Source organism: Peromyscus californicus, unplaced genomic scaffold, assembly GCF_007827085.1.
Source record: "Peromyscus californicus insignis strain IS unplaced genomic scaffold, ASM782708v3 Scaffold_3__1_contigs__length_106647218, whole genome shotgun sequence".
Taxonomy (NCBI): Eukaryota; Metazoa; Chordata; class Mammalia; order Rodentia; family Cricetidae; genus Peromyscus; species Peromyscus californicus.
The window spans coordinates 68089776-68101877 of NW_026294551.1; the positions used below are offsets into that span (position 1 = coordinate 68089776).

The 12102-nt window shown below is 49.3% G+C and overlaps 1 protein-coding gene and 1 long non-coding RNA gene across 4 annotated transcripts in view; one reads left to right on the forward strand and one right to left on the reverse strand.

Annotated features, from left to right (window-relative positions):
• LOC128122260 (uncharacterized) overlaps positions 1–12102 on the reverse strand; it is a 42379-nt gene that overhangs the window by 13581 nt on the left and 16696 nt on the right. For 2 of the 3 annotated variants that reach the window (XR_008222376.1, XR_008222375.1), the window contains exon 5: positions 7365–10297. The exons of the other annotated variant lie outside the window; for it this stretch is intronic. This is a non-coding gene — a long non-coding RNA (uncharacterized LOC128122260). Of the gene's footprint in view, positions 1–7364; positions 10298–12102 lie in introns of those variants that run through there. 3 annotated transcript variants of the gene reach the window in all.
• Positions 1–12102, forward strand: part of Slc36a2 (solute carrier family 36 member 2) — a 30370-nt gene that overhangs the window by 2545 nt on the left and 15723 nt on the right. The window contains exons 2-4 of the mRNA XM_052757666.1: positions 2196–2286; positions 3008–3096; positions 4933–5028. Coding sequence (XP_052613626.1) covers positions 2196–2286; positions 3008–3096; positions 4933–5028 — 276 coding nt within the window. The remainder of the gene's footprint in view (positions 1–2195; positions 2287–3007; positions 3097–4932; positions 5029–12102) is intronic.

A 12102-nucleotide genomic window follows, 5' to 3' on the forward strand; every position in this document is an offset into this window, starting at 1 on the left:
AGGTGGCAACTTCAGCTACTTAAAAATCAAAAGAATAATGCAAGCATGAGCTAGAGAGGACCTTGTGGGGCTTGGAGACAAGTCATGCAGGTTGGGCAAGCAAGAAGCTGATGGAGTCTGGCCTCCTGGGTTCAGTTCCCGCTTACCAGCTGGAGACAGTGACAGAGTCTAGAAATGATGGCTGGCTCGCTCCTGCCAGGATGGCTGCCCCTTCTGTGTGAGCATGAAGCCCCAAGCACAGTACCTGTGTACTCTTAGCTGCTTAAAAATATCTGTGGTGGTGGCTCTAGGTCACCAAAGGAGTCATAGACGGAACCCAGGCCTCCTGGCTCCTGGTCCAGAATTTTGCATGGCTTGACACACTGCAAGCTTGCTGAATGGCTGCAAGCTAAATTCTGATTTCCTAAGTCCTTTAGTTAGAAATCTCCTAAGTGACCTGTTGATCCCTTCCCAGTTGCAAAACAAGCCCATCACTGGGGGCCAGGGGGTGTAGTTCTCTGTCAGCAATGTTGACACCCACAGAGAAAGGGAAAGGCATGCAGGGCTCTCCACCCCCCTTCTCCTCCAGTTGTTCTTTAACTCCTACCAGTCCATGGGTAGACCTTCTGATGCGAGAGGACTTGGGGGTTAATGCAGAGACTGGGAGTTGGGTGAAATCTTTCAAAATAGCATTATTCTTAACACTCACAGAGGCCCTCCAGAGCAAAACATGTGCCCCCACAAAATGACGGAGCTGGAGAAGTAGCGGCCTTGGGTTGGAATCCTGGTTTGTCTGATTCCAAATCCAGGCTCCTTCCAGACTCCTGTCACTGATTTAAGATGATCTGCTGGCTGCAAGGGTTTTTGGGGGAATTTCTAAGGCTTCTAAAGGGTTAGATAAAAGCCAAGGACCCTGTTTCACAAGGTCAGGACACAGAGACATCCAGAAGAAAGCTGGGGTTGACATTCACTGGGAGAGAAAGTTCCCAACTTGGAATTTTTCTCCCCAAATGACCTTGTCCTCTGAATCAACCTCACATCTCTCTTAAAGAAATAGTAAATTGAGGCTGTGGACACAGATCCGTTGGTAGAGTTCCTGTGTAGGGGCACAAGGCCCTGGGTGTGACCCCCAGCACTGCATGAAGTGGGCATGATGGCACACACCTGTAGTCCCAGCACTGGAGAGGTGGAGGTGGGACAATCAGAAGTTAAAGGTCATCCTTGGCTACGTAGTGAGTTCGAGGCCAGCCTGTGCTACATGAGACCCTGTCTCAGGAAAGAGAGGAGGGAGAGAGATGGAGAAGGAGAAAGAGAGAAAGGGAGGGAAGGAAAGAAAGAAAAAGAAAGAAGAAATCACCAGTGAGTGCTGAGGGTACCACTCAGTAGTAGACCACTTGCCTGGCATCTACAAGGCCCTGTGTGATCCCGAACACCATAAGGAAAAAACAACAGAAAGAGTGGGAGTCCTTTGCTTTAGTTTGGGTTTTATTGGGTTAGGGGTCATGCCATTCCCCAGACTTAATGTCCTGGGCTAGGAAGCAAAGAAAACCTCTCTGGAGACCAATCCCCAGATGACCCACATCACCTGACCTATTACAGAGAAGTCGCAGGGACTATTTTCCTGTCTGCCTTTCCCCCTAGTTTTGGAGTGCAGTCCTGTCTCTGCCACAACCTGGGAAGTCAGGTTGGTCTCTGGGCCTCAGTTTCCTCTGTGATGACTTGGGGTTGCCCCTTTCGGCCCTTGTCCTGGGTCTGCCTCCTGGAGCTCAGCAGAAGTGAAAACCAGAGCTGCGAAGCAGCTTGGCTTCCAGCCCCAGCTCCCCAGTGTATCCATGGACGAATCAATTAGGTACTTTTGTGCCTCCATTTCCCATCTGTAAACTAAAACCCACATCAATGCCTACTTCACTGTCTTGCCAAAAGGATTAAAGGAGATGTTATATATAAGCTATTTAGCACAGGGTCTCATACAGTTAGTGCTTCATGGCATAGACTGAGTGTGAGTTGCTAAGGCTGGGACAATCCTGGACAACTTGGGATGGGTGGTCACCTTCCAGGAGATCCACCATGGGCCAAGCAAGGATACAGGAGCACCAAGGTGGCTGTGAATCTACTTGCCCAGTTTAATTGAGGTGTTGACATGCTATGAGGGAATGGCTGCTAGATTCTCTCCCATCCCCCCTCCCATGTCCTCATACCTCCTTCTTCTCCTGCAGAGGGTTCCAGACATTGGTTCATCTGGTCAAAGGCAACATGGGCACGGGGATCCTGGGGCTCCCCCTGGCTGTGAAGAACGCAGGCATCTTGGTAAGAGGAATGGCAGTGGCGGGGGTTGGGGGGCATTATGAAGAGCTGTGGGATGGGGGAGGAGACAATAATGGGTTCAAATACCCCGTAGCAGACAGTGTTTCTGGGGGGGGTGTCACGGACATGGACCTAGAATCCAAACATCAAGCCTGGGTCTAAGTTCTGCCTTGGCCACAGGCACTAGGACTCAAGTCAGTCACTCTCAGGCCTCAGCTTCCTCTTCTGCAGAATGTAAGGGTTGGAGTTGGACCCAGTTATCCAATCTGGCTTTACAGAGCCTAGGTGTCCTTGGGGACACCTCAGAGGCCACCAAAGGGACATGTGGTCAAGACTTTGGGTCCCCTGCTTCCAGCACAAGCTTCATTGTGATTGCTATGTGTCCTTTTTGGACATTACTTGAGACTGCTTTTGGAAAGAATAGCAAGATGGCTTTCCACTCAGTTTTCTAGAAAGTCCTTTCAGAGCTAGCAAATGGCTCAGTAGATAAAGGCACTGGCTGACAAGTCCAATGACCTGAGTTTGCTCTCTGGGACACCCATGGTAGAAGGAAAGAGAAAAGGACCTCCTCTGACCTCTCTCCTCTAACCGCCACACACGTGCTGTGGCGAGCTGGAGTCCCCACCCCCAAACCAAGAGGGAGAGATCTTTGAGTCCTCAGCAGGACCTTTGCACTACTAAACTGTCCTCTCTCCCACCTTGCTCATGTCTGCCCTGCCTGCAGATGGGCCCGCTCAGTTTGCTGGTGATGGGCCTCATCGCCTGCCACTGTATGCACATCCTGGTCAAGTGTGCCCAGCACTTCTGCCGCAGGTGAGGAGTGTCCCATGTGTGGGTCTCGGGGACATCCCCAAAACATCCTACATTAGAAGAGCTTCCTTCTCCATGATCCCCGTGATCGCCATGAGCTGCGCCAGTATCTCATAGACTTGTCCATTCAGAGTCCTGTGCCCCACTCTGGAAGGTCTCATTCACAGGATCTGGGCAACAGTCAAGAGTATGCATACATTCCTAAGACGATCCAGGACAATCTGATGCTGCTGGCCCAGGGTCCACATTTGAAGAACTACCCTTGGAGCCAGTAAAGCAGAGGCATCTGATTGAATTGTGCAACTTCTTCCTCCAGATTGATAAACTAGAATTAGGAGAGCACTGAAATCTGCCTTCATCAAGATACCTGGTGATGGGTCCAAATCGATGCATGCTTATACTTTAGTTCCCCTCTGAACAGCTCCTGTAACTGGGTCCTTTTAGTTCTATCCCAAGAGGAGGAGCCAGGTGGATTTCACATGGTGATCGGATGCCACAGTGTAATCTATGGGGTTGTTGTGACAGTGGAGAGGCCAGCAGGTACCAGAGGTGACAGAGCTTGGGAGTGGGCTCTGATCCCATGATGGCACTCAGGACTGTGGCACCAACTCAGATTGTGGCACCTATTCAAGAATGGGGAGACCACAGGAGAGGTCTGGACACACGGCTGCTTGGCTGACCTCAATCTGGCCTTTCAGCTTACCTGGTCGGCCCACCAGTATATTGGGTATAAATAACTCTTGTCTGTCCTTGCCTCTGAGAGTTGAACCCAGTTCAGTGAGAGCCATGGGTCTAGGCACCACTACACCTACACCAGGCATGTGCTGTTACTCATGCTGTGTGGTAACTCCTCAATTTCCAGGTGAGAAGAAAGCACAGCGGAATTATAACCGCCTCCATTAGAACCTGCTGTGTGGACTCCATGTTCTTTCCACCCTGTATCTGTGTGGTCTGGGTCTGGATCTCTTGACTTTTTTTTTTTAAACCTGTGAGTTGTGAGGAGTGAAGGGAGCCCTGAGTGGATGTGCAGTTTTGACATGAGCACAGCATGTCAAGGACCCCAATGCCCCCAAAGCTTTCCCAAGGTGAGACTCAAAGAGATGGCAAAACCTTCCTCTGCTCCTAGTGTGACTGTTGACAGTGTATGTAGCAGCTATCAACCACAGCTGCTTCTTCTGTGATGACTCCAGCCTGAGGCTGCTCCCGTACAGAGAGCTCCTACCCAGATTAGGTAAACCTGCCTTCTTGTTCAGCTGCGCACACTAAGCCTGTCTCCTCAAGTCAGTTGTATACAGTAAATGCACTGGGTTCTGGGCTGCTGCGGCTGATGCCCCACATCAGAGTGAGCACGCTGGATCCCAGCTTTTCTGTCCGTGTGTCTGTCCTTTTCCTTTCTTCCTTCCCTCCTCATCCCACTTAGGCCCATCCCTGGAGTGGTGCAGAGCACGGCCGGAAGTGCATGCATGTGTGCATAGATGTGTGCATGCATGTGTACACATGATACACAGCACGCTGTGGAGGTCAGAGGACAGCCTCAGCTGTCAGTCCTGACCTTCCACCTTGTTTGAAAAAAAAAAAAAGTCTTTTGTTTGCTGCTGCACATGTCAGGCTACACAGCCAACACAGAGCCAGGGGTTCAAGGATTCTCCTGTTTCTGCCTTTCACGCTGTGGGAATTACAGACCTGGGCTACTGTTCCTGGCTTTTACGTGGGTCCTGGGACTTGAACTCAGGTCCTCATGCTTACACAGCATCTGCCCAGCTTGGCCTCCCGTCTCTCTAAAATCATCGTCTTAGGTTCATCGGTCTCTTACAGTGCTGTATGTGCTTTGTCCTGCAGACTCAACAAGCCCTTCATGGACTATGGGGACACAGTGATGCACGGCCTGGAAGCCAGTCCCAACGCCTGGCTGCAAAACCATGCCCACTGGGGGAGGTACCTTGTTCTCCCTTGGTTTACAGCGGGTCGGGATATGGAAGGAGAAAACGGTACTGTCAGGGAATGTCTTCTTTCCCCACAAGGCGGCTCCCAGGTCAGACTCTCCACAGGGGGGTGGGGGGGGTCACTGCCAACGTCACCTATCCAGTTCTACGTCACTCTCACGAGAGGTGTTCCTTTACCACACATTCTTAGGGAACCACACTTACCCCTGCAAACAGCACAGGGAAGGAGGTAGACAGCAAAGCTTCGCCCTTGCATTACCCATGGTCCGTTGGGAAGGACAGACGGCCTAGAGCTTCATTATGCAATACCCATGGGATACACATGAAAGAGGTTCTGGCTACTACCAAACGGGTGGAGGGTTATCGGGGCCAAGGGAAGAGGGGTGTGTCGTGGGGGGGGGGGTGGCTTCACTGGAACAGCTGAGATGGATTCTGTAGAAAGTAGCCTTGAAGGATTAGTAGGGAGAAGGCAGGGCCTGAAGGACCTTTTGGGAAGAGGGCAGAGCTGGGGAGCAAGCCACATGGGGATGTGACAGGGTCATGCTACAGACCAGGTGGCATGAAGGCAGAGCCAGGGTGGGGAAACTGAGGAAGCTGTCCAGTCCCATGGTCTATTTTATTTTTTAACTGTTTAATATGTAGTTATTTGTTTTGGGGGGAGGGGTGTCAGAAGACAGCCCATGGGAGTCAGTTCTCTCTTCTGATCACGTGGGTCCCAAGGATTGAACTCAGGGTCTGGCAGTGAGCATCATTATTTACGGAGCCGTCTCACTGGCCCACATTGTATAGTTTAGACCCTCTCTAAGATTTTATTATTTTCTTTTTAAATGTATTTATTTGTATTACTTTTTTTTTTTTTTTTTTGGTTTTTCGAGACAGGGTTTCTCTGTGTAGCTTTGTGCCTTTTCTGGGACTCACTTGGTAGCCCAGGCTGGCCTCGAACTCACAGAGATCCACCTGGCTCTGCCTCCCGAGTGCTGGGATTAAAGGCGTGTGCCACCACCGCCCGGCTATTTGTATTACTTTTAATTATGGGGGGATATGTGCATGTGAGTACAAGTGCCCCCAGAGGCCGGAAACACTGGATCCCCTGGAGCTGAAGTTACAGGTGGTTGTGGTGTAGGGGCTGGGAACCGAACTCTGGCTGTCTGCCATAGCAGCATATGCTCTTAACCACTGAGCCATCTTGTCAGCCCCTTTCTTAAGAAAACAGAAAGCCAAGAGAGCTTTTAATTGGAAAGCACGTGTGCATTCTTGGAAGGTTCATCCAGTTTCCGTGAGGAGAAGAGATGATGAGGAGCAGAGGGCAGACTTTGACAGACCCCTGAGGAGGTTTTAGTGTAGACAATGTCCATTCCGATGGTAACAAGGGGAATGAAGAGGTTGTCTCGGTAAGAGATTAGCCAACAGAAAGGAGAGAGCTGGGGCTGGGGGATGGCTCATCGGTCAAAGCCTTTGCCGTGCAAGCATGAGGACCATAGTTCAGATCTCCAGAACCCACACGCATGTCAGGTGGGTGTGGTGGGCCACCTACAATTCCAGACTCGGAAAGTGGAGACAGGGGATTCCCAAGAGCAAGCTGGCTAGCAAGACTAGCCATATCAGAGAGCTCTGGGTTTGGTTGAGAGACCCTACCTCAATGAATTAGGTGGGAGAGCAATGGAGGATGATTCTGCCTCCACATGCATGCACACACATGTAAAATATGTATGTACCCATGCACAGATGCATTAAAAACAGCAAAAAAGGGTCAGCTTGACTCAGACCTCTACCCACTTCTATTTTGGACAACCTGGGTCTGCGGTGACATTTGAGAGGAGACCTCACTGGGTATAAATGCCAGGCTTGTAGAACTGAAGGCGTCAGTCAGGAGGCCAGGGAGAGAAGAAGTCTTAGGAAAGAATGGAAAATGAAAAGAACAGAAAGACCCAGGTTTAGGACACTTGACTGAGCTGAACTGTTCCTACCTGAAGTCCACCTGTTAGCTCTCAGGAACGACACCTGTGTCAACACCGCTGTCCTTGGTGCCTGAGTTTAAGTCCACTCCTCCGTCTCTGTTTTCAGGCCTATCCCACCCCATCTGCCATCTGTTTCCTGATCACCTTCGGATCTGCATATTCACTGGTGCGGGCCAGTCCTCTCAACATTTAAATATGGCCATGTATCACTTTCTTATCAGATTTTGTAGGCTTAACCTTGTGGCTTAACCGTGTTGCATAGCCACAGTCTAAGCATTTCATGTAGTTATCCCTGGGATATCTACCAAATGCCTGCTGTCTTAGTTAGGGTTTCTATTGCTGAGATGAAACACCATGACCAATAGGCAAGTCGGGGAGGAAAGGGTTTATTGGGCTTACACTTCAGCATTGCTGTTCATCACTGAAGGAAATCAGAACAGGGACTTAGCAGGGCAGGATCCTGGAGACAGGAGCTGATGCAGAGGCCATGGAGAGTGCTGCTTACTGGTTTGCTTCCCCTGGCCCGATCAGCTCACCTTCTTATAGAACCCAGGACCATCTGCCCAGGAATGGCACCACCCACCATGAGCTCGGTCCTCCCCCAATGATCACTAAATGAGAAAATGCCTTACAGCTGGATGTCATAGAGGCATTTCTTCAACTGAGGCTCCTTCCTCTGATGACTCTAGCTTGTGTCAAGTTGACACACAAACACCAGGTAGTATAACGGATCCCTTGTCAACTTGACATATAAACACATCACTATTAAGCCACAACCCTCCCTTTCTTATTCATCCCCAAGATCTCACATTAAAAATATAAATAACTTTAAAAAGTCCCACAGTCTTTATAATTCAAACACATTAAATTTTTAGTAACCAATCTTTTAAAATATAAAGTCATTCAGAATTCAAAGTCTCAACTATGGGCTCCAGTAAAATATGTTCTTACTTCAAGAGTCAGTCACAAATCAAAGCAAAACAAAATTCCAACTGTCTAGTGTCTGGGATCCACTCACGATCTTCTGGACTCCTCCAAAGGGTTTGGGTCACTTCTCCAGCTCTGCCCTGTGCAGCACACAGCTCATGTAGGCTCCAGCAGGCTTCACTCCACTGCTACCACTGTTCTTGGTGGTCATCTCACAATACTGGCATCTCCAAAACACCGGGGTCTTCTGCAACTGGGCTGCCCTTTCACCAATAGCCTCTCATAGGTTCTATTGCATGAATAGAACTACTTCTATTCAAAGCATGAATAGTCATACTTTGCATGACCCCTTCAGTCCTAGGGGTCTGCCACTGAGGCTGCACCTTCACCAATGGCCTCTCCGGGCCTCTCATAGTGCCAAGCCTCAGCTGCTCTCCATGACCCTTTCATGCCTTCAAAATCAGTACCACCTGGGTGACTCTTACATACTACCAAGTCTGGCTGCCAGTAAGAGGTACATTCTTGGCCACCTCTGGAACACAACAACTTCTCTGTACTCTCAGGAAACACTTCCCAGAAGATTTCACCAGGGATGCTGGTCTCTTCTTAATCATCGCTAATTTCTTGGCTCCAACTGACCAGCATCAATTGTCTCAGTACCACTAAGGTTTCACTTCAGTAGTTCTGGTATCTTGTTAATCACCGCCCATTCTTCAGCCCCAGCTAACCAGAACCACAGGAGCTTAATTCAAAACAACAAATGGCCCTGATAGAGTCTTTAAACTTCCCTCTGAAACGTCAAAAGCCTGGCCTCCACCTTCTGTACTGCTCTCAATATTCTTATCTTTTCAGGTTCCCACAGAACATCCCACTGAGATCTCTCAACACTCAATGGCTCTCCTAGCCCAAAGTTCCAAAGTCCTTCCACAATCCCACGCAAAAACATGATCAAGTCTGCCAAAGCAATACCTCACTATGCTGGTACAAATTTGTCTTAGTTAGGGTTTCTATTGCCGTGATGAAACGCTGTGACCAAAAAGCAAGTTGGGGAGGAAAGGGTTTATTTGGCTTACACTTCAGCATTGCTGTTCATCACTGAAGGAAGTCAGGACAGGAACTCAGCAGGGCAGGAGCCCAGAGGCAGGAGCTGATGCAGAGGCCATGGAGGGTGCTGATTACTGGCTTGCTTCCCCTGGCCCAAACAGCTCACCTTCTTATAGAACCTAGGACCACCTGCCCAGGGGTGGCACCACCCACCATGGGCTGGGCCCTCCCTCAACGATCACTAAATGAGAAATGGCCTAACAGCTGGATGTCATGGAGGCATTTCCTCAACTGGAGGTCCTTCCTCTGATGACTCTAGCTGTGTCAAGTTGACACACAAAACCAGCCAGCACACCTGCATTGGGTCAAGTGGTAGTTTTGACATTGCATCCAAATTTTGCACCAGATGTGTGTGTACCACTGCTTGGGGCTTCACTGTCTGGCTTCCTAAAAGACTGGGCCAAGGACTGGGGAGATGCTCAGTGGATAAAGTGCTTACCACACAAGCATCAGGATCAGAGTTCAGCTCCCTTTGACCCATATAAAAGCAGGCAGGCATGGTGGCCCACTTGGAACAGCACTTGGGAGGCAGAGACAGGATTTATCGCTTGGGGGAGCTAGCATAGCCAGCTTAACAGAATTACTGAGTTCTGAGTTCAACAACAGACCTTTTCCTTGATAAAATAAAGTGGAGAGTGGACACTTGACATTAACCTCTGGCCTCTGCACACACATGCACACACACACACACACACACAGTGAACATGCCTACACACACAGTAAACATGCATACACACATACACACACACACACACAGTGAACACACATACACACACACAAACCAAAAAAAAGGAAGGAGAGAGAGAGAGAGAGAGAGAGAGAGAGAGAGAGAGAGAGAGAGAGAACACAAACTCTAATTACTTCCTGGCACTGTGTTCACACTTTCTTGTCTCTGCTGCCTTTCTATTTACACTGAGATTTCTTTCACTATGGTCCTAAAAGACCTTTTTGTGGAGCCTTCCCTACCCTAGGGACACCTCAGCAGCTGGAGGGGCAATCATTTCTTCTTTTCTGCTTGGCTCTGTTGGCCTTTCCCCATTCTCCATCACATCCACTGTAGGTCTCTGTGTCTATCAAACGGTGTTCTGAAGGGTTGGTGTTTGGGAGAGTTTCAGCCCCAGAAGTATGTGAGAGGGATGCAGTAAAGAAACTGCCAACATCACTGCTCCGTGGTATGGTTAGGAGGTTTTTATATTCGAGAGAGAACAGCCAGAGGCATCCGGAGAAGTCCAGAGCAGAGAGAAAAAGTAGACTGGACATGGATAGGGCTATCTGTGAGAAAGGGGAGAAGAACAGAGGGTAGAGAACAGAGAAAACATAATAAGAATAGAAAGAGCGGACTGGAGAGACCAGCTCAGAGGTTAAGAGCACTGGCTGCTCTTCCAGAGGTCCTGAGTTCAATTCCCAACAACCACATGGTGGCTCACAACCACCTGTAATGAGATCTTGATGTCCTCTTCTGGCAGGTAGGGATACATGCGGCAGAACACTGTATACATAATAAATAAAGCTTAAAAATTAGCAAGAGCAGAGAACAGTGGGGATAGCAGAGTTATAAAAAGGATGAGTAGCTGGGGGTGAGGCAGTTTAGAGTAGAAGAGGACCTGCAAAGATACATAGATAACACAGGGCCTCTTGCTCTGATAGTTTATAATAGAATGGTTTGTAAGATGGACAGAAATTAGCATTACAGGGGCTGAAGAAATGATGCAATTTCCTGCTTGCTCACAAGCATGAGGACCTGTATTCGGATCCCTAGCACCCACATAAAAAGCCAGGCATGGTGGTGCACACCTGTAATCCCAGCATGGACTTTGAAGTGTGTAACAGGTACTGGTGATTGATACTGAGGGAGCCTGAGGGTCAGTGTGTGCTTTGATATGCAACCACAGGTATATGTCAATGGAGAGCCATATGTCCCTTCCGCCAGAGGAAAAGGAAATTACTCTTTTGGCAGATGGAAACTGGTTGCATAAGTTTCTGAGGAATGCTGGCTTTTATCTAACCCCCAGAAACCCTATACTCCAGCACATTGAGCATGTTCTGGATATATGGACTGCCTTTTGGAGTTTGGGGAATTAGAGTTTCCTTTGGATCTGATAGTTAGCACCTCTGCCCTTTCCTCTTCAGACTCTGTATGCTTTTCAACCTCGATCTGCCTCCTCAAGGCTTTGTCCATTGCCACAACCCATCATCCCAGCTCCTGAGACACATGCAGTGTTCAGCTTCAGATACCAAATGAGTGTGTCCTGTCCCCTTCTCCTCAGGCCCGTCCTTCTTTCTGAGAGGTCCAAGTCAAAACCAGGTACATCATGTAAGATTATCCATCCCCAGCCGGGCGGTGGTGGTGCACGCCTTTAATCCCAGCACTCGGGAGGCAGAGCCAGGCGGATCTCTGTGAGTTCGAGGCCAGCCTGGACTACCAAGTGAGTTCCAGGAAAGGCGCAAAGCTACACAGAGAAACCCTGTCTCGAAAAACCAAAAAAAAAGATTATCCATCCCCTACCCAGTGGTTCATGGTCAGGGTCTGTGCATTCCAGCCCCCTTGAACTTTGAACAGGCCTTCATCCTCCCGCCCTAGTGACCACAGCTTCACGCAGGCAACTGCTCTCTCACTCTTATGGAGAGAATCTGCTGTCACACCCTCTGGCTAAGTCTTACTCCCCCGAGCGAATGCTGAACTTAGAAGGTAGTGAAACCTGTTCCCTCTACATAAATCCTTCCTCATTCCTCCTCCTCCACCACCTCCTCCTATTTTTCCTTTTCTCTCCCTCCTTCTCCTCTTCTTCTTTCTTCCTCTCCTCCTCTCCCCGCTCTCTCTTCCCCCTTCCAAGGGTGCCTTTTCTCGTGTATTATTTTTCCCATTTTCCTATGTATGTGTGATGTGAGTACTTTTGCATGTGTAGGAGTACATGTAGGGCACGTGTGTGCTCATGCATGTGGAGGCCTGAGGTGGATGTCAGAATCATCCTCCATCACTCTTGCACTCACTGAGGCTGGGTCTCTCAACCAAATCCAGAGCTTGCTGATATGCCATCTTGCTATGGAGATCCCAATCTCCATCTCCCAACGCTGGA